Consider the following 23,665-nt stretch of genomic DNA (forward strand, 5'->3'; position numbering starts at 1 on the left):
TTTTGTTGCGGGTGCTAGACTTTGCGGGTGAGGGACTATTCAAGTATTTATACATGAAAACAGCAATTTGGAGCTGACAAATTTGTCTCACTGTTAGCAACTGAGATTTAAGAAAAACTTCTTTAGTATTAAGATTATTAAAATAAATTGACTTTACAGCTCTGTTTTGCAAGATTTTAATTCTCTTTAAATTATAACAGAAAGAATTAGCCCAAACGTAACAACTATACTGCATATAAGAAAAAACAAGAGTAAAATAAAGGGTTCGCAAAACTTTTTGCGGAAGGAAATATTTAAGTCTATACAAAATCCCAGCTCCTATTGTAAAACGCATAAATCGTATATCCTCGTATAAATCGGTCTAACTGGATTGAATTATTTTACCCTTTATGTCGAATGACTTTAAAAATTCAAAATTGGTTTACTTAAATACTCAATTATATAAAAAGTCTTTAAATTCTCTTTTGGAAGGTGTATTTAGAAGGCAAATGAAACCCTATACAAAAATTGAAGTTGAAAGCGAAATTACATGGCTTAAAATGTATCAGTTAGCTTGTTAGTCTGTCCGGAGAGCTTCTAACAGCCCACAACGACAGGATTTTCAAGCAAATTTCCTTTGAATATGAAGAAACAAATATGGATAGTCTGTTTTTTACATACATGTTTATCAGTTCAAAGTGAATGGATATCAATATTTCACTCGAAGGTAATATTTAAACTTAAGATGCTTCCCCTTTCCACAAAACATGCAAATAGTTAAGGCCTATATTATAAGAATCTTGATAAAAATATCGTTTCCCATATATTTTTATTCTAAGTGGGGTAGTAGTCTCGAATAGCTTCCACACCCAAATGATATTTCGGTACTGGTGCGTTATATGGTCAATTTTATATATTTTACAAGGAAACCAGTCACAAAAAACCCGCCAGATGGGATAGCTGCAAGAGACCGCTATAGAGAAATGCAATGCAAAGCGTGGTTCATTCTTCTTTAAGATTAAATAAAAAAAACAAGTTTTTTAAACTGAAAGTAAGGAGCGACATTAAAACTTAAAACGAACAGAAATTATTCCGTATATGAAAGGGGCTGTCCCCTCCTCAACGCCTCGCTCTGTATGCTAAAGTTTGACTTTCTCACAACTCTATTTTTTTAAACAATAAAAAACTTTAGCGTAAAGAGCGAGGCGTTGAGAGGACAGCCCCTTTCATATACGGAATAATTTCTGTTCGTTTTAAGTTTTAATGTCGCTCCTTACTTTCAGTTAAAAAAACTTGTTTTTTATATTTAATTTCTGAACGTTTTTGAATTAATGCAGGTTTTGATTTTGGCTCCCCGTTCATGAATAATTAAAACAAAATTTGTATATTATATTTGGTTAAATGGCTTTCTCGAAACTTGTTTAGTTTTATTTACGAACGTTTTTATTAGTAATAAATACGTAACTTAAAATTAACTTACGTAACGGACTTCTATATTCATAAATTTTTAACACGTATATTAGGGGGTTCGCCCCCTAGTCAATACCCTGCTCTTTAAACTATAGTTCGAATTTTTTTTCCAGTTCTTTAAAAATGACCTCTTAATCACAATCAGTTGATCGGTTTTTTTTTATTTAATTCCTGATCTTTTTCTTTAATAATGCTGGGAAATCCGGTGCGCCCTTCCTAGCAATGTCCCTTCCCCCATGAAAACTTCCTTCATGGAAAGATCCTTCCATATAGCCCCCGACCCACTCCTTCCCCCACCAACCACAAAAAATCACCACTGAAAAAGTCTGTATACTTCCCAAAAACCAATACTAAATGTTAAAATTGAGTAAAGTTCATAACTTTCAGCCCTCCCCCTGGGGACTTTGGGTGATCAAGTCATCCTAAAAGACATTTTTATCATATTTTCGACCATGCTGAAGAATATGGCTATCTCAAAATTTTGATCGGTTGACTTTGGGAAAAAAATGAGCGTGGGAGGGGGCCTAGTTGCCCTCCATTTTTTTTCGTCACTTGAAAAGGGCACTAGAACTTGTAATTTCCATTCCAATGAGCCCTCCCACGATATTGTAGGACCTCTGGGTCAATACGATCACCCCTGGGGAAAAAAAAACAACAAATAAACAAACAAATAAACTCGCATCCGTGATCTTTCTTCTGGCAAAAAAGACAAAATTCCACATTTTTGTAGATCGGTGCTTGAAACCTCTACAGTAGGGTTCTCTCATACGCTGAATGTGATGTTGTGAATTTCATTAAGGTTCTATGACTTTTAGGGGGTCTTTCCCCCTTTTTTCGAAAATCAGCCAAATTTTCTCAGGCGCGTAACTTTTGATGGGTAATATTAAACTTAATGAAACTTATATATTTGAAATCAGAATTAAAATCTGATTCTTTTGATGTATCTATTGGTATCAAAATCCCGTTTTTTAGAGTTTCGGTTACCATTGAGCCGGGTCGCTCCTTACTTACAGTTCGTTACCACGAACTGTTTGATACCAAGTTTTTCCACCTGTATTAAAATCAATAACCGAGAATATGACCTGTATTAAAATCAATAAAATCATCGATAACCGAGAATATGTACAATCAGTTCACAATACATGGGCTCTTTCATGATTTTACAACGTCTTCCGACACCTTACAAGGATTTGTAAGGCGTCTGCTCCTAAGCGTCGTACAGTAACTTGCACCAGCCCCATGTGGAGCGAAAATAGGTGGAACCTCACAGATAAGCTTGGATTTTATGAAGATATTGATCAAATATTTAACAAGGCCACAATTAGTAATAAGGAAAGAGTTCAAGAGAGATGGGCAGAACTTTTTGAAAATGTGCTAAGCCGGGATAGAGAGGTAGGATAATGTGTAGAGGAAAATGAAAAAGTTTGTGATACCTTGGATGTGAAGGAAGATTTGTTTCGTGAGGAGGAACAGTATTAAAAATTAATAAGGCCTCAGTAGCTGATAGTTTGGTAAATGAGCTTCTTAAATAAGGTGGCTCCGAGGGTAGAAATAAGTTGCCGGAGATTATGAATATGAGTTTGGAAAAAAAGGAAGTACCTAGTGATTTTAGGAAACTCTAATTGAACCACTGTATAAGAAAGGTGATAAGAGTGAGTGTGGTAATTATCGAGGCATTAGCCTGGTCTCTGTCTACAACTATAGGTGGCTAAGACACGTTCTGTGGACGAAGGACGACAGATTGCCGAAGATTTTTCTTTTCGGCCAACTGTCTGGGGCTAAACGGAAAGCAGGTCGTCCACGGTTGAGGTTGGAGGATATCATATAGAAAGATTGGTACTTGTCTAGAATCTGGGTATACACGAGAGAAGTGAAGTTTCGTTAATGTTAATGAAATAAAACAATATAGGATGAAAATATAATAGTTTAGAAACAAATTTGGGCTATTTGCACATTAGGGGGTGGGGGTAAAGCATAGCATATATTAAATACGTAGTCTAACATAACCTAATCTAACCTAGCTACCTTTTAGCCCCCCTAAACCCCAAAGAACTAAAGTTTAAATCTTCGTCCCAGAGTGAGCGATATCTCACTACGTAGTGGAAACCTGTTTATCAATAGCGGCATTGAGATTTCGATGCAGTCTTTCTTTCGTGTGTACCCAGATTCTAGACAAGTATCGATAGATTTAAAGGAAATAGGAACTTCCTGGGAGGGTGTAAAGAGGGAGGCTTTGAATAGAGTGGGAGGGAAGAGGAGTATGCATAGCTGAGTTGGCCTCAGGCAGCTGTGTGCTGCGGTGAGCTGTTGGTAGTAGTAGTTTAAGCATCCTAGTTGAAAGTGTGAGAAAAATGAATGAGAAAAACCTCTAAAATGAAACTTTTAGAGGTTTTGCGAGTTCAGGGTGCTAAGGCTAAGAATAAGTGAAGATGAAAAGGTGACATTGGGTTAAGAAAAGATTGGTCAGGTCGACAGCTTCACTTACCTTGGTAGTACCATAGGCAGCGCAATCCCGCTGCCTAAGTAAAGAACGATGTTAGCACAATGTGTTATTTTTTTTGCGTACCAGGGCACTTCGTATTGAAGGAGTTGTCGTAGAAACTTTGAAAAGGGCTCATTCGATTGGAAATTGGAATGGTTAGTGCACTTTTAATAGTTTAAAGTGATTGAAAGGCAGCTAACACCCCTTCCGCGCCCACCATTTCCCCAAAAACATCAAAACAAAATTTTGAGAGAACCATTTTGTTCAGCGTAGCTGATTTCCACATAGAAATTATGTTTTTGAGGAGGACACTCCTCCCACAACCCTCAGGGCAAGGGTTGTAAGTTATGCCCTGCAGGGCAAATAAGGTTTTATAGAAAGCTTTGTCGTAGAAACTTCAAAAAAGGCTCGTTCGATTGGTAATTCAAAGGACTGGTGCCCTTTGAATAGTCGAAATTGATTGTAGGGCAACTAACATTCCTCTCACGCCCACCTTTTCCCCAAACACATCCAATCAAAATTTTTAGATAGGCATTTTGTTCAACGTAGTTGAAACTTCTGGAAACTAGGTCTTTGAGGATGACAACCCCCCAGAGCCCTCAGGGCAAGGGTTATAAGTTATGCCCTAGGGGAAAATAAGGTTTTCATAGAAAGTGTTGTAGAAACTTCAAAAAGGGCTCATTCGATTGGAAATTGAAATAGCTAGTGCCCTTTTTAATAGTCGAAAGTGTTCGGAGGGCAACTAACCCCCCCTCTCAGTTGGCTTTGACTTACTGACTTAAGGCTTCTGCCGCGTTGGGGGCGGCGTAGAGAGCGTCGCAACTCTGCTCCTCCAGGCTGACCGGTCTTCTGCTATTAGTGGGGGCTGTCAACAGCAATTTTAGCAATCTCCCGGAATTTGTTGAGGCTATCCTTCCACCTTGTCTTAGGTCTGCCCATCGGGCGAGACCAGCCATGAGCTTTAGCGTCAAAATCGTAGACTATCCGGGCTGGGGTTGTCGTCGGCATACGCAGGAGGTGTCCGAGCCATCTGAGAGTACGTTCCACTGTTTGGACGGAGAATGGCACTTGGGAGGTGAGTAAGAGCAACCTTGCGTTGCTTACAAGATCGTCCCATCGGAGTCCCTCAATCCGACGGAGCTGTTTCGTCTGGCAGACGTCTATCATGCGGAGGATTTTTGATTTGAGAGGCCAGGTTTCCGCTGCATAGAGGAGGACCAACCTTACAGATGCATTATAAATTCGCATTTTCGTGCGCCTAGATATATGCGGCATTCTCCAGAGGTTGTTGAGCCTTCCGACGATAGACGAGGCTTTTGAGATTCGGCTGCACACCTCTTCCTCTATAGAGCCGTCATTAGACAGCACGGAGCCAAGATAAGTGAAGTTTTATACAACTTCAACAGGAGCTCCGCAAACAGTTACGTTCTCAGGGGGCGAGACTGGGCTTGGGGGATCAATTGCCATTATCTTCGTTTTAAGCCAGTTTATTTTCAGCCCCACTGTTGCTGCCTCTTCTGGCAGGACTTCCAGAGCGTCGATCAACTGGTCGGTCGAGTCAGCAACGAGACCAAGGTCATATGCGAAGTCAGCGTCCGTCAGAACGTGATCTCCAAACTGTAGACCAAAGGGAAGCGATTTGTTGTTCGTGTCATTACATGGTCTATTACGAAATTGAACAGTTCTGGAGTGGCGGCACAACCTTGGCGTACACCGGTTTTGATGCCGAATGTCGTGCTCCGTTTACCGTTGACTTGGACGCAACTCACGGTCTCTTCGTAAGGCTTTTCAAACAACTTGCAGTGTTTTTCTGGTAGACCAGTTGATCGAAGTATCAGCAAGAGCGAGTTGCGATCCACCGAGTCAAACGCAGCCTTGAAGTCCACAAAGGCTACATTTGCTTTCATCCTGAATTCCTTCGTCTTCTCAATTAACTGGCGCATGGTAAAGATTTGTTCGGCAGTGGATCTCCCGGGCATAAACCCGCCTGCTGGACTCTCCTCTTTATTCTGAGGATACTCGTGCATCTATCCAGCAGGGTCATAGCAAAGAGCTCTCCAGGCACTGAAAGTAGCGTTATGCCTCTGTTGTTCGAACAGCTGCTATGGCTCCCCTCTCTCTTCCATAAAGGCAGGATTATACCAGCTCGCCAGTCCTTCGGGATCCATTCTGTGCGCCAAACCACTGAAAACAGCATGTGGAGCCAAAGTAGCATCGCCGGTCCGGCATACTTCAGGAGCTCAGCAGATATTCTACATATGCCTGCCACTTTGTTGTTCTTCAAACGTTTTACTGATGTGTAGATTTATGATGACGTGAAAGGAGTTTCTGTGTCACTTGTCAGCAGTTCCTGGGTGCTGGCGGCTAGGCTGATGAGTTCCTCGTCAGTCTGCGCTACGACTTCGGCGTTGAGGAGGCCCGAGAAGTGGTCTTTCCATCGATTGACCTGGGCAGCTTCGTCACTGAGTGGCTGGCCATCCACAGAGACAATAGATGCAACCGAGGGGGCTATGTCACCTGTTAGATCACGGAGATGCTTATAGAGACTACCAACGTCACCTTTCTTGGATGTACTCTCTAGCTCATGTGCCTTCCTTTCCACAAACAGCTTCTTTCCTCGCTGTATCAGTTTGTTGAGGACACCATTAAGGCTTCTATAGGGTGGCATGTCACCGAGTAACCTCGCCTTGCGTCTCTGCTCTATGACTTCAAGCGTATCCGACTGAGTCCACGCTTTATTAGCGTGCTTTTCCCGTCCAACATTCGCTGTTGCTGATTACAGGACATTCTTTTTGAACGAAAGCCATTCGTCCTCACAACTTTAAAATTCAGGAGTGCATCAAAGCGGTTCGAGACATCAATGGCATATTTCGACCGTATCTTCTGATCGCAGAGGCGAGATACATCGATCTTGACTGGTCTTGGTTCTGAGCGCTGGGCTTTGAGCCTTAGTCGCATGTTAGCAACGACGAGGCGATGGTCAGTGTTGCCAATCTCAGCTGCCCTCAGATGATGTAGTCGATCATTTTTTTGGTATGGCCGTCGTTGCTGTACCATGTATATTTGTGAATGTCCTTCCTTGTAAACATGGTATTCGCAATAGAAAGGTTGTGCATGCTCCAGAGTTGTAGAAGCCTTAGATCATTGTCATTTAGGGAATCTTGAGTAACAGGTCCAATGACTTGTCGCCATAAGTTGTGGTTGTCGCTCACAGTTGTATTAAGGTCCCAAAGGAGAGTGACAATATCGTGCGGGGATATCTTAGACAATTCATTCGTCAGGACAGAGTAGAAAGTGTCCTTTGTTTCGGTGTCGGCTTCGTTCTGGAGGGTTGCAAGCCCAACCGACCCTAGGCCTGGATTCTGATTGAAGCCAGGATTTACCTGGACACTGAGAATCCTAAGGTGGGCTCTACCCACCTCGTGAGGTTGAGGCCATTCTGATCGGAACGTTTAGTTAGGGGAAACCCCGTATCCAGAGGTACGTGGTCAACAGACATGGTCTGCATCGTTCCGGACAAGCTCCATTCACCTCAAAAAAAGAAGGTTCCACCGAGATATGAACTCTGATCGCAGGATTCGATCCCACCATTTATCCTAACACATTCAATCAAAATTTTGAGATAGCCATTTTATTCAACGTAGTTGAAAGTTCTGGAAATTAGGTCTTTGAGGATGATAGCCCCCTCAGAGCCCTCGGGGCAAAGGTTACAAGTTATACCTTTGGGGAATATAAGGTTTTTTATTGAAAGCTTTGTCGTAGAAACTTGAAAAAGGATGCATTCGATTGGAAACTCAAAGGACTAGTGCCCTTTTTAGTAGTCGAAAGGGATTGGACGGCAATTAACCCCCCTCTCACGCCCACCTTTTCCCCAAACACATCCAGTCAAAATTTTTAGATAGCCATTTTGTTCAACGTAGTTGAAATTTTTGGAAATTATTTCTTTGAGGGTGACACCCCCCCCCACCGCGCGCACGGCAGGGGTTGTAAGTTATTCCCTGGGGGCATATAAGGTTTTTATAGAAAGCGTTGTCGTAGAAACTTCAAAAAGGGCTTATTCGATTGGAAATTGAAATGGCCAGTGCCCTTTTTACCAGAATATAATTTGTACTTTACTGAAAAAAATATTATTTTAAATGTTTTCACTTATAACTTTAAGACAACAAAAATTGATTAAGATTTTCAGCAATAAATATCAGCATATGTAGGCTATATTAAACTGACAATGCACATTCTTTTCAGTAAATTCATTTGAGTTTTTTTCACTAAGGTACAAATTGTATTCTGGCTTTAAGAAAGCCTAGGGTTTAGAACCCTACTCAGCATTAATTTCTGCTCGTTTTGAGTTTTACTTATTTTAATTTCTATTCGTTTTGGGTTTAATTCATTTATTGTTACAGATTGGTGCAAGTTTTACGCTTGATAGGTTATTCGATTCTATTTTTGTTCATTTTTGGTTTAATGGAGTTCTTTACTTTTTTTTTGAAAAACTTATTTTGTGAGAAAAGTTTCTTTGATTAATTGTTAGTAAAATCGGTGGGAGCAGTGAACATTTTAAAAGTAGAATAGCCAAGGCTCAGGATGTTTTGCACAGTTGATTTTCACAAACTCAAACTAAAAAAAAAAAAAAAAAAAAAAGAAAGAAAAAAACAACGGGTAAAAATATCAGCTCTTATTATACATTTTGTTAAAAAAAAACGGCAAAAAAGAATCTTCATGCCTTCAAGTGCGACACATTGGTGGTAACAGTTTAAGTTGGGTCCTTGTCTTCATATTGATAGGGGCATCAGGGGGTACTATGAATCTATGGTGTTTGTTGTTTATTAGGAATATACCAAAATTCATTATCAATTAATCTCTTCTTTCAGAAAACGATGGTAGGTCAATTGTTCAAAGTCCTTCCTCATAGTTGATGTAGTCCCTGTCAAGAATCACTTTAACTGTGCGTTTTTGTACATTTTCCAGCATTTCAGATAAGGATGGTGAATTTTGCACTGCAGGAACATAGGGTGGACATAGTTCACGAAGGCAGTTCTTAACTGGTCCTAAACCAAAACGTTTCATTGTAATAATGGTTTGAAGGGCACTATATGCATTCGATGCCAATAATTCCACATTGGTGTTGAACTTAGTCCGATGATAATATTACACCTAGTAATTTGGTACTGTTGGACAGGGCGAACAGAGATTTTGGAACATCAAAATAGCGCTTTAGAGGGTTAAACCGAATAACTTTTGATTTGGTAGAGTTTATGGTTAGATTAGCTTGCTCAACCTCCTTATCAATCCCGCTTTCTAGGGCTATGACGTGAGAAAGGTTGAGGTGGCTGGGTCATGTTCTGTAGATGAAGGATGAAGGATTACCGAAAATCATCCTTTTCCACCAACCGTCTAGGGTTAAATGGAGAGCAGGTCATCCCTGGCCGGGCCGGGAAGACATCATAAAGAACGATTTTAAGGGAAATAGTAACATCCTGGGAGGGTGTAAAGAGGGATACTTTGAATAAATTGGGATTGAGGAGGAGCGTGCGGAGCTGTGTTGGCCTCAAGTGGCTTGATGCTGCGGTAAGTTTCTAGTAGTAGCAGTAGTAGTAGTAGTAGTAGTAGTAGTAGTAGTAGTAGTAGTAGTAGTAGTAGTAGTAGTAGTAGTAGTAGTAGTAGTAGTAGTAGTAGTAGTAGTCATTAAAATCTAAAATTAACAGTGTTAGAAGAAAGAAAATGCCAAATTTGTTAAAATAATGAATCTTGGAGTGATTTCGTTCGATACAAACTTAAATTCAGAGCGTTAATAGGTAGAACATGTGAAAATGTGAACTAAAAAATTCTTTTTCCATAATCTGTGTATTCATTGGACAAAAACTAAAATGGTATAAAATTTCCCATTTAAACTAATCAATTTAAAACTATTACGAAAAAAATTGAAAAACAGCAAAAATCTCAGAGAAATTTAGAAATCTATATTTTTGATCGGTAAAAATTGAGGTTAGAACTCTAAAATCTTGAAAAAACTTAATATTCTTGACACTTAAAGGTTTAGTTATTTAAATCTGAAATTCAGAGGCTTAGAAGGAATAAAAACAGAATTTGCTAGAATCGTGAATTGGAAGGATTGTGCTTGTCAAAACTTTGAACATAAACTCACTTTTAGGCAAAACAAGCGGAGCAAATTGCACAGAAAAAAACAAAAACAAAGACACATACATAACTTAAACTTTTATATCAGCTAAAAATACAAGGATATTACTAGTTTGGGCCAAGAGAAAGGAAAGCAGGTCTTTTCAATTTAACGATAAGCAATTCCAACAACTGAATAATATAAGTAGTATTGAAATTCTCAATAATACGTATATTGCGATATGAAGAGGGTATATGCAACAAAATTTACAGAAAAAACAAAATTGCAACAAAAAAACATCTAAAATAAGCAATATGGATCGGGTGCAAATCTTTCTTCTTCAGTAGCGAATACATACCAGTAAAAAGTATGACAGAATGTTTACCAAGTTTTTACCAAGTTTTGGTGGAATTTTCGTGTATCCAATCTTCAAATTTTCTTTATCATCTAATCTGTCAAAACCTGAAGTCGCAAAAATAGGTAGCGTGGAACAGATACGTATCCATGGGCGTAGGCAGCATATTGTCTAGGGGGGAGGCAGTCGATTGTGTGATGGAGGGGGAGATGAAGTTATGTCAGCATGGGCGTACGTAGCTTCTTGCCTAGGGGAGGGTGCAGCCACTTCTGTAATGAAGGACGGGGGGGGGGGAGCCGAAGTTATATTGGCAGTTCACAAAACCTTAAATTGCCAGCAAGTTCTATCATACTTATGAAATCCTTATTAATAAGTAGTCACCAAAAATTATAAATCATCAATATGCTTCAGCATATTGATGATTGTCAGCATATTGATGAATGTCCAAATATTGGAACCGATATTTGGACATTTCTGTTTATTTCCAGTTTTTTCAACCATCTACCTTTTGTCAACTGCTTTTCCAGCCATCTGCTTTTTCAGCCATATCTAATGTAAATATGAAGGTCTGGGGGGGCAGCTAACCCCCTGCCTCCCTCTCCCTACGCCCATGTATGTATCCCTAACCACCGTAATCTCGCAACATTAAGAATTACTAAGGATTCACTAGACAAATTATTGGCTGATGATTTGGGATTAAAGGCTAGATATTCGCATTAATCAATATTCTGAAACATAATATATATACATTGCAAAGATATTACCATATTGAACTTATTCCGGCTTAAAACTAACAGGTCGTTCGAGTACACGATTTTCAACATCAGATAAACTATGGAAATTCCTGAGGCCTGATTCCTAATAGCACATTGTGAATGCAAGCATTAAATAGATAGGGTGAGAGCACCCCACAATTTTGTTCTCAAACTGATCAGATATATTACCATAGAGCCCCGAACGCCCTTTCAAACGAAGAACACGAATTACTATACTAAAATTTAAGTCCATCTATAACAGAAGGGTTCACTCCAAATACTGATAAAGTGTGCCACACTAGGGCATGTAAATGGTGTCGAAAGCTTTAGACAAATCCAAAGTCCAAATACGTAATTCATAATCTTTAGACTGGACATCAGAAGCTAAAACCTTATGTGCATGTTGGTACCCAATGTGAGGTAGGAAGCAAAATTGTTTTGAATTTGTCGCAGTCAATCAGTAATATGGGGATGAACAGACTCAAAAATATTACTAATGTTGCATGCAACAACTCTTTTGGCACGCCGTGATGAATTATGTTCTAAATTTGATTTCGGTATTTTGGCAAATCACCGTCTTCGTGAAATCCTTCCCCTGAAAATCTCCCTCTGTGCCAACGGCTTCTGCGATAAGTAGCTGAACCGCAGTGGCCAGATGGGGCACATTTGGTGCTATTTCGAGTTAGCATATGAATTTTATGACAATATCTACAGCTGTGATTTTTATATGTTTAGTGCCTTATCTTTATTATGACAAAAACTCCCACTGATGGGTATGAACGTGTATGGCATTTGACAGTAAAATCGTTTGAGTTTGAGATTGAACTGCGGTCAAAAGAATCTTTTCTACTCTTAAGAATAGAGTCTAACGAGTTACAAAGAAAGGAATCAGGCCACATTGACAAACATAAACTAAACTGGACTAGTAACTGGAACTGGGTGACTAATACAGGACAGTCACACGTAAATGATGAGCGCTAATCCTATCAAGATCACATGATTTAGGCTTAAATTTAAGTATACTATTAATATTACGCTTAGTTGATACAGGAATAACATGATGTTGCAAACTTTAGCAGTCAAAAGCTTAGAAACTAAGCCTTGATAATGAACACTATACTCAATCCTAAAAAATATATTTTAATAATGCCTAAGCCAAGGCAAATCTGGGGTAACGTTACTGGTCCCTAATAAATCATATTTAGAACGGTTAATAACTTCCTTCAGTTGTAATACACTTTTAGAGAACTCAGCACCATATCGAACCAAACGAAGAAAACCAACAAAACGAAAAAAAAGTCATCCAAAAGTCATCTTTCTGAAAGTTCAAACCCATCGTTTTCAGGAATCTATATTTCTTGAAGGAATCTTGAAGTTATTTTCTTGAATTCTTGAAGTTAATTTCTTGAAGTTAATTGAAAAGTACCAGGGGACCGAATGAAAGAACTTTAATTTTATTTTATTTGGCAAACCTTTTTGGTTATTTAACTGAACTGAAAACAATATACATTTTGAGCACTTGTTTTTAATCATAGCCACTCAAAAAAAACTTATCAAAGTATTAATTGAGCTAGCAAAAAAATACAACTAATAATCACTTAGAATAGGCCTAAATACATTTTCGATTAATTAAGTGGTAGTATTTCAAAAGATCACTTTTTCATTAATATTTTAGCTCCTATTTTTATTTTATATAAAAAAATATTTTAATTTAATAACGTAATAAAACTTTTAAAGTATCATTTGAAAGTTTTATGTACTTGCTATATGACTATATTTCTGCTCGTTCTCGGTTTGAACATGGCTCTTTACTTGTATTGTAATTATTTTTCGATACAACGTTTCAAATTGATTTTATAACAATCATAAAGGAGACAGATCTTAAAAGTGTGCTTTTATCCGATGAATTATCAAAATAAACTTAATTAAAATCTTATTTTAAATTTAAGCTGGCTTTACTAGGTTTTAGAAGTAACAAAGTCTTTTTTACACAAGTAAAATTTTGAATAACAGGATTTAAAAATCAGAGAGTGGTATGAAGATGTTAGAAATGCCAAGGTGGGGCATAGCCCAAAATTGGTAAAGAACCACTGCTCAAGATGTTAACAAGTTGAATCCTCTTCTGATAAAAGTGAATATTTCTTTTTTTATTTAAATAAATAACTGCTTAAAGTCTGCTTTTGCCTTAATTTTTATATCAAACACATGCCCTTGCAAACACGCCCACATGCAATCCGGATTCTAATCCAGAATATAGCACGATTCCGGGGGCTTCAAATCTGGGGCCTTCCTTCACAATTGAGCTTCGAGTATGTATTGAGTTTGACCCAGATGAAGGGGGGGAGCAGGGTTGCCAACTGCCGACGCCAAAGAAGAGTGCAAATCAGAGCCAAAAAAGAGTGCAAGTTTGCAGAATTTGCAGCCCCTTTCACTGTTCTGATCACTTTTACGCCATTTACAAATAATTATCAGCTATCCTTCGATTAATAAACATATTACCTTTAAATTTTTCAACTGTATTTAAAATAAAACTGGGAAGAACCCCTTCTTAAATTAATCTCTAAATAATGGATTAGATAATGATTATCATTCTTTTTTTTTAGCTTAAAATGTAATCCTCTGCTGGAAATTTGCAGGTGTTTATTTTGATTGCTTGGATCTTTAACTGAACTGTTGACTGCATCAAATGTCTAGTTAAAATGTTGTCTCCATTTTATCCAAATGTTATGAAAGGAATATAAGAGGTCCACATAACTAGTCGTCAAGTATAGATAACTTCACTGTAGTCAGGTCAAGTACCGTTATGTATTTGGCTTAATACTTTTTCTATAATCATTTCATATAAGAGTGCAAAAAAGAGCAAAGAGCAAATAATGGACAAAAAGAGTGCAAATCCGGTCCGTGGTGTGAAAGAGTGCAATGAAAAAAAGAGTGCGTTTCACACGAGAAGTGTGCAAGGTGGCAGCCCTGGTAGGGCGGCCACATTTTCAGCTTATTTCAACCACTCACCTAGTGAAGGTAATAAACATTCAGCTGCACTTTGACTTGTGGCGAAAAGTTCGCAGTCAATTCAGTAATATATGGGACTGGGGCACATTCAAAAATCTTGCTAATATTTCATGTAACACTGATTTGAAGCTTTAGTTCTTCAAATCAAAATTCAGAAGCCTAGAAGGAAGAAAATGCAAAATTTGTTGAAGCCATGAATTAGGAGGGTCTTTACATTATCCAAATTGGACGTAAAAGCTCTGAAATGTGAAAGAATAATGATGCTATTAGCTTTTAAAGGCCTGGCCATTTAAATCTAAAATTTAAAGGATAAGAAGCAAGAAAAAGTGAAACTTGTTAACATCACGAATTGGAAAGGGTTTCCTTGTCAGAACTTGACGTAAGAACTCTGAAATGTTGAAAAAAGGTGATATCTTTAATATTTGAAAGGTTTAATTATTTACTTTTGAAATTCAGAGGGGTATGTGGAAGAAAATTCTAAATTTGGTAAAATCATAATTGAGAATTATTTTGTTGTTAACACGTGATATGAGAACTCTGAAATTTTGAAAAAAAGACATTCTTGGCTTTTGAAAGCTTCAGTTACTTCAATGTGAAATGCAGAGGGGTGAAAGGAAGAAAATGCAAAATTTCTTAAAATCATGTATTTAAGGCTGCTTAGGGGTTTCAGGCTTGTCACTAACACGTCTTACAATTATTACTCACTTTGTTAATTGCGAGACTACGTCCCCCTCCTTACTAGGATAAGGCTTAATTATTAAAAATCCTTATTAAAACAAGGATATACCCCAAAAAATAATGACAACCAACAAACATAAGAAATTTATTCCTGCTAGTAGGCTACATATAAGGTTTCGGGACAGTATGTCCGCTGTTGATGGCCTTCTCAGTAGGGGGAGATATAATTATTATAGTCAAATATTAGGTCTGTAATAGCTATTGTTCCGTAATACAGGGGAAACCTTGTGTTCTTGTCCTCCTAGCAGCCGACATGTTTAACGATGTAGGACTAGATTGAGATCTAGACCTCCAATGAGCGATATTGTTGTCTGCTGGCATTTTCTAAATATTTTTTGCGGTTTTGTTTATATTAGAAATAAATTATCTAAAAGATTATGCATATCTTCAGTTTATGACAAGAAAAATAGGCCGAAGAGGATTCTGGGAAAGGGAAAATATCTTGAAATTCCAGAAAATAAAAACATTCTGAAAAATTCAAAGCAAGAAGTGAAATCCGAAAAAAGAAGAGTTAAAATGACCACACAGAAATCCTTAAAAGGAAGATTTTTACATATTCTCGGGGAACCATTAAGGTAAAAAATATGTTGAAGTTCACAGCTTGGTAAAAAAGTGATTATTTTTGCTTTCTATAGGCTTATTTAGGGAAAATCCCGTCTGGATATTATTAAATAAATTTCGTAGCTAGACGCCAGGTGTCACTTTGGCACGCAAGTCTTATTATCTGTTCGGAAACAGGAAATGCCGTACAAAGTAACCCTTTTCTATATCTTTGGTACAAAGTAAGGTTTTCCTATAGCTTTCAATGGAATGTTGCAGCATTCTATTTTAGCCTATTGTAATTTGCTTAGAACTCATATATTTTGCAGCATTTTCGGTGAAGAATTATCATTTTTGTATAATTCGTCCACTAATAGAAGACACCTTTCTACTTGCTACTGCTACTGCAACATCTACTGTGACTGTCACCACGACTACTTTTGACTGTGACCACTTCTGACTGCAAATACTTGTGAATGTGACTGCAAATGCATTTAATTTCTACAACTTACGACCATGGCTTCTTGTGAACACGACTACTTGCAATTGCGACAGCAGCCACTAATGACTGCGAATACTTGTGTTTTTGACAACTTGTGATTGCGACTGCTTGTGGTTGTGACTGTGACGACAACTATTGAAGACTGTGACTACTTGCGTCTCTGAATGAAATTGATTTTGACTTGGAATGTAACTAATTGCTACGGCTACGGCTTGGGACTGAGATCACAACTACTTGTGATTGCGACTATAAAATGAATGTGTCTATGAGCATAACCTAGAACTATGAGAGTTTTACTCTCCTATTTTATTCCATGCTCTTCCAAGGCCTAACCCAATGCTGTTTTCTATAGGAAAAAGTCCATCAAAATTTCTCGTATCAGTGGACATAGAATTGTAGCGATAAATTTTTATGGACTGGGCTTAATTGTGGCGATGAATATTAACCGCGTTTAATGTAATATTATACGTAAAAGCCGTGAACTTACACCTTATAAGTTCCTCGATAGCACCAATTATAGCGCTAAGTACTGTGCCCTTTAAGGCGTTAAAGGTCGCGCCGTTTCCGCCGGGTAATTTTACGATCGCTTCGTCCGAGCCGTTATAGCTTATCTCGTGCCGTCGAGGGCTGCACCGGTTTCAGAAAGGGGGGATAGATAAATGGGTGACCACGCCACTCGCTGAACGCGAGAAAATAAAATATGTAATTATACCTCTTTCCTCGGGTTATCTCGAAATCAATTACCTGTTATATTATATAGAAATCAGATTCCTCTGGGAGCGCTACCATGGAAGTATGCGAACTAATTACCTGTCGTGTGACTAGATACAGACATATAAAATAAAATAAACACAAATAGAAGAGCAATAGATTTATTGTAACTTACATTTTAGGTGTACAACAGGGCTCACTTCAATTGGCGGCAAATAATAACCAAGTCTCTACAATGACTGCATAATAATTTGAATCGCAATGCTTGAATGCCAATATAATTCTGTCGACAATAATCTTTAATCTGATTTTCGAATCCCCCACAAAACACTTTTACCACACTATAAAATATAGTCCTCGTCCTGCGCTAAAAGAGCCGACCTACAATTGGCCTAAGTCCTGAGGCAGACCAAACCCTCCGTCCAATAATCTGTCTTAAATATTTTTGATGATTTAAACGTTCACACACTCTTATAACTTAGACTTCCTGCGAAACATTCTATCTATCATTTTTCTTATTGCCAAAGATCCTAGCGAAATTTTAAACCATCTCCCGTGATTAGCACCGAGTTTTGGCTGGAACTAAAAGGCAGTTTTTCTTTTTGCTGATTAAGGACTTTTCTTTTTTTTTGAAACTCAATTTAAACTTAATTAGATGCAGTCAGAATTTTCTTTAGAAGGAAGAAGCTTTATTTTTTTGTGTTTTAAATATATCATATTTACTCACGGTACATATGATCCTTCCCATTATTTAATAATGTCCCGTCATTAGGGTTTGCTTGCCCTTGGGCTTTTGAAATGTTCGCAATTTATTAACTATTTATTCTACATAATTTTGATTGACATTGTATTATTTCATATTTTTATTTTAGCTTAATCAGGAGTGCAATAAATTCTCTATTGTTTTTCTTTTTTCATCATACATCCTTTTCTTAAATTTATCGATTGGATCAAAATAATTCATGGTACTAGCCTAGCTATTATGTTAAAGATTTTTTTTCTATGACTAACATTGATGACTTTTACCTTTTCAATAAGGTGGGGGCTATTCTACCTTTATATAAGATTTTTTGGAGGATTTCCCTTTCACAAGTTTTTTTTGATATTGCTGTCTATAGGGCACACTTCTTTCTATTTACGCCACATTAAATTAATAGCACGACAACGCTACACATAAATCTATCTGAACATCTAACACTACATATAAGAACGATTTAAAACACACAACATTGGGTTTACCATGTTCACTGGTAACATTAGTACACTTTCACTGGGGATGTTTGCTACGCGACGTTAACGATAGGATATTGGAATTTTTGAGTTATCAAAGTTATTAAGAAGTAACATATGTAAATTCACACCTATTTCATCACCTTCGAGTCTCTTTAGCGTACTCAATCCTCCTGTTGTAAATTATGGTCCTTCACTCCTTTCGTCTTGGCAAAATTTTTAAAGCACTTACAATATAGTTTCTTAATGGAACAGTTCGAGACTGATTGTGTTCAAATGACAAGCTTTCTCTAATTGTCAGATGGGAAATAATACTTCCAACTACAGGTGTGGGAATATGCTATCAGAGTTCATTCTCACCTCCTTTTTGATAGTTCATAGGGTGCCTTATCATTAAAGGGTCGAATACTGGGAGTGCGTTTATTTTCTTCTCAGCATATCATTTTTGGGATATTTTAAGGCACATAGAGAATGTATTTCTCATATAAAATTGTTCATTCGTGCACTTAGGGATCACAGTTCTCTTGTAAAACTGTTAGTTCATGGCTTGCGTCTATTAAGCTTTGCGGTGATTCCTAGGTTAATCACAGGGGAATTGAAGTTTGGATTTGGAACAGGTCGACATCAAAATATAGTGACTCCTTCAACATATTGTCTTAAACTTTTGGAAGGGGTATACTGTCACTGAGGGGCTGTTAAATGGGTCTAATTTCAGGTTCCCAGGTTCAGTGCTTGGTTTCCGGGTTCATTTTTAAGAATTTATTTCGTAATATTATGGGATTACAGAGATATGAACTTCCCACAAAGAGGGAATAGGATGGATTCTCACAGATGGTCGAGAGGGATCTAACGCTTGAATCTGGGTTATATAAATCATTTTTAGGATCATCCACTATCATAACTATACAGTCAAATGGTTCATGTGTCCTTAAGGATTATCATGGGTGATATTTAGGTAATATCTTGTACTGGTCGATGGGGTTCTTAGGATTTATGTGATTATATAGTTCGATAACGCACTGGATACTGATATTCAAATATAATGTTACCTGATACGTAATATGGTTCATGGTCGAGGAAACAACGATCAAAAGGTAACTTTAATTTTTGTAGACGTAGCTGGGATGAAAATTGGCTGGAGTCTATGGTGAGTACTCTTCGTTGGTTGAGGTATGATGAAAATAGATGCTACTAGGTTGTATTTGCACTGGACAACTCATGGTAATGATCGATATCCAATATGTCAATCCACTTCCTATAATAAAAATAACGAGGCAGGATCAGACGTTCTTTAAAATCAAGTAGTCTTAATACATGGTAAACAATACGATTGGGTGCATTTTAGGGTGAATATTACCCTACAATATAATATAAAAATATACACTTATATTACTACATAACATTATTTATAATAAAACGACATTATTTTCAAGTTGGTTTCATATGCGTATAATTCCCATTGGGAAATCAAAAACAGAGATGTCTTCAAATTTGTTTTGAGAAAGGAAATAACTATAAAAGGCTTATTTAATTCTTCAATACTTATTAAATTCTCCCTTAGATTTAAAACAATCCTTTAAACATAAGTTACTCTGCATTATTAAAATTGAGGTCTAATTTTACAACATATTTCATGCCTGCATTGTTCACGCACGTCCGTGCTGTTTAAGAAACGCATTTTGCAGCATCGTAACCGCACGGTTTTACGTAAACGACACTACAATGAGGGAACAAGACATAGCAAGGACGAGTGGAGACCTCTATACCCACTCGTTTTCTAATGTCTTCATTTTTTCTTGGCTTAGACGTTCTCATGGGGTTCCGGGTTTAACTTCTGCATTTCAGCCGTTTCCCCGTGTTCTTCTCTTGGTTTTAGCCTTCTTAGTCTCAGGATTTTCTCATAATTAAAAGTCAATAAGGATTTCATGGGCAGGGAAATCGCGAACACGAAACATACGGTCAGTAGTATGCTCCACCAGAAATTGGTTGAGAATAATCCGTATCTATTATCCACATACTTTAATCTCTGGTCCTCGTTTGTAAATAGGGGAATCTGGGAGTCTAATGCTTCTCTTATTTTTGTAAGCTTTACTGTCCCTTTATTTTTATCTATTTTGAGGTTTTCATTTCCTCACTCTCTATATTGGGAATAGTGTATGACAGGTTAATTGCCTCAAAATTGATTATTTTAGGACTTATTATCTTTGTGCTCGTGGTAATTAACGGCGTTCGAACCGTTGACTCTCTAGTTACAAGTCAACACCCGTGTTTTATGGTCATCGTACCCACATTTTGTAACAGTAATTCTGTTTTGTAACTTGGGTTTATTTTTCCTGTATTATTGTAACAAGACATAATTCCAACGGTTTCTCTTGGAACGGAAAATAACCAAAGATAATTTCTAACGTATATGAATATTTCCCGCTTAGTTCTTCCTATCACGGCTTCTTCCAATTGGACTGGATACATCGTGCTGGAATGTTACGGGTGGACTTTTTATATAAAAGGGAATTATATAAATTAATTATAAGCAACGTTTTAATTAGAATTTGTTTTTGGGAACTGATACATGTTGAACAGACCGTATCAGCTGGTTTTTATTCATGCAAAGCCTAGATATATGTTGAACAAAATTTTTCTACAGCATTTTTTATAATTGTATGATTTTTACTCGTAAATTAAAAGTTTTTTAAAATTATTATTCCTTTATGACGCCTATCCATTAAATCTTTTTTTGCATTTTTATGGGTATCATAATCTGTCCGGTTTCTTAATCGTTCTACCTGACTGTGTCGTTGCTTTTTCGTCTGTTTCTTGTGGTTTTTTCTTTTTAGGTTTTGCTAGCGAGATAAGATCAAATTTTTGGAATTGTTTTTTCAAAAATTCTTGCCCTTTTAATTTTGTTTCCTTCGCGTGTGCGGCTGCTGAAGTCGGTTTTGATTTCCCTATTTCTTTAACTTCTATATGTTCTAATTCACCGTCAGACTCTTCGGAACTGGTTTCCGAATCCCGATTAGAACTTTTAGAGGTGGCACTTTTTGAGGTATCACCTGCCCTTCCTTCGTAAAGTTCTACTCCTCTGGAAGTAGAAGGTTTATTCTCTAAGTTCTCGCTTTGAGTTTTCAGCTCTGGAGATTTAAAAGATTCTTGAGAGCTTTGAGGGGAATCAAAAGTTTTTGCGGGGTTCCGGGTTCCTCCACTGTTTAAATGCCATGTCTTCAGAGGGGTGGGGCATTCGTTGCACTAGTGTTTCCCTCCATGAAGTCCATTGATTAGGTTTGACCTTGGACACGGTTATATCATGATATTGTCCTTTCTTGTCATTCTTGGGACTTTTATTCTAAGACAATGTACTTTGACTCGTTTTTATGGGAAAATTTATTAAATCCATAGCTTCTCGCAGATTTGTTTTAGTTGAATCTTTGGGAGGAGTCTGCTTTACAGTAATACCGGGGGTTTCTACAGCTCTGTTTAATTCCTCCTGTAAAGACAGGGGCGGTTTCTATTGGTGTTGCAGGGGAAACCATATCGTCTGGAAATCTTTTGGGGGGACAAGGGGTCGAAATTCTATCGGGGAAAAATTGGTTTTTTTGGAGATATTGTATAATCCGATTCTCCCGCGCTCTCCGATGATGAACTTTTTGGATCTTTCGGCGTTTTTACTCTCTCTGGTATTAGGGATTTTCTCTTGGGAATAACTAGATTTTTCATAGCTAAAAATTCTTCGAAATTTTTCTCATCATTCTTGTCGTTAAAAGTCTTGTTTAAAATTAAAGGGTCGTAGCTCTGCCAATCTTGATTTAGGAGGCTGGTTTTCTGCATCTGACCAATTGGTAGACGAGGGACGTGGTATCCATCTTTCGGGAATTTTTTCACTTTTTATTGGGCTATCATGTGCTTTGTATGTTCTTCCAATATCGGGGTTCACCATTTTAAAAGTATAATCGTTATCGTACTTTTTGACTATTCTGTACGTTCCAGAATATTTGTTGGAAAGTTTTTTGCCTTCCGTTTTTGCCTCGCTCTTTAGGTAGACGCAGTCTCCTATTTTGAAATCTATACTCCCCTTGACTTTGGGTTGGTTTCTTAGCTCTTGGTTTATTTTGCATTTTTCCAACTCTCCCTTAACTATTTTATAAGTTTTCCTCATCCTATTTATGAATTCTTGTTTGTAATCCTCCGAGTTATTATAATACGGCCGAGATTCAATAATCTCGTCATAGGGGATTCTAAAATCACGACCAAAAAGTAAATAAAATGGATTGTCTTTAGTTGTTTCTGAATAAGCAGTATTGATTACGTTAGTTAAATAAGGTAAGAATTGACCCCGATCGTTCCTGTTGTCTTTTGTATAAATACTTAATGCGTTCGAAAATATTTTATGCCTATTTTCTATTTTACCATTAGCTTGTGGGTGGTACGGAGATGTCACCATTTTCTCTATTTTAAGAAAACTCATTAAGTCTTTTGTTACTTTTGAAACAAAGTTGCTTCCGCTGTCGCTTAAAACCTTATTTGGAATGCCAAATTTTAAATATAATTTCACTATAGCCTTACTTGTGGCGTAAGCGCCTTGATTCTTTAATGCTTTTGCAAAAGTAAAACCAGAAAAATGGTCTATAACTGAAAGAATACAAGTATGGCCTCTGTTGGAAACAGGCAAGCCTCTGCTGGTTCCGTATAAGTCAAATGAGACAATATCAAAGGGGAATCTCGCTACCGGGACTCTTCCCATTGGAGGATTAGGATAAGCTTGGGGTTTTTTTTCTTAAGTTACACGCTTCGCATGTACTTACAAATTCTTTAAGTTTTGTTATTCCCGACGGCACGTAAAAATATTGTTTTAATTTATGGAAAGTTTTCGTTACCCCTAAGTGTCCACCTATATCTGAATGAAAATATTTGAAGGCAGGCATTATTAAGTTTTGTGGTAATACAGGTATTACTGAGGTTTAGTTTCTATTTGTCTGAGCAGTCACTATTCTACATAGTATTTCTTCATCAAGATCGTAGTAAAAATTATCTATCTCTTTTCTAAGAGTTTTGAATTTATCCGGTAACGCATCGTCATTCACCAAATAATTAATTAGTGCTAGACGCATTTCGTCCTTTTTTTGCTTTCATTCTATATTTTCTAAGGACAGGGGACAATTATTAACCTTATTTTCTTTTACTGTGTCTTTGACTTTATTTTTCTTACATTCATGTTTGCTCTTAGCATTGATAGCGTTAACTTCATTTTCCTTAGCTTCCGACGGAATATTTTCTGGGTATCTACTCAAAAAGTCGCAAGCTGCATTTTGTTTACCTTTTAAATATTCAAATTCGTAATCTAGATCTTGGATTTTCATAATCCATCTAGCTAGAATTCCCGTGGGGTTTTTAAATGTGCGCAGGTACTGCAAGCTTTTATGGTCTGATCGTAGTATAAATTTTCTACCGATTAAATAGTGTCTAAATTTTTACAAGTGGTGGATTATAGATAATATTTCTAGGTTTTTTGTTTAACAGCTACTTTCGCCTTTTGATAAGTTTCTACTCAAATGGCATATAACTTTTTCTATTTGTTTTTGTTTAGGAGTTCACTCTAGATGATTAGGATTTTCTACCAGGATTATTTGCTAAAGAATAGCGCTCTAGAAAGAAGACGGTCTAAGGAAGTTTGAGCTTCCTGGAACCAGGTAACATTTTGGGATTTCCTTTGGTTAACTCCGTGAGGGGTATCACAATTTGGGCGTAATTGCGCACGAATTATCTAAAGTAACCAGTAAGACATAAA

The 23,665-nt window shown here is 37.3% G+C and overlaps 1 protein-coding gene across 1 annotated transcript in view; it reads left to right on the top strand.

Moving 5' to 3' along the window:
- Positions 1-572: 572 nt before the first annotated feature.
- Positions 573-23,665, top strand: part of LOC148956990 (uncharacterized) — a 43,656-nt gene continuing 20,563 nt past the window's right edge. The window contains exon 1 of the mRNA XM_089097154.1: positions 573-706. Coding sequence (XP_088953280.1) covers positions 623-706 — 84 coding nt within the window. The 5' untranslated portion in view covers positions 573-622. The remainder of the gene's footprint in view (positions 707-23,665) is intronic.

Source organism: Artemia sp. Qi Xiang Cuo, chromosome 1 (genome assembly GCF_049724085.1).
Source record: "Artemia sp. Qi Xiang Cuo chromosome 1, ASM4972408v1, whole genome shotgun sequence".
Lineage (NCBI taxonomy): Eukaryota > Metazoa > Arthropoda > Branchiopoda > Anostraca > Artemiidae > Artemia > Artemia sp. Qi Xiang Cuo.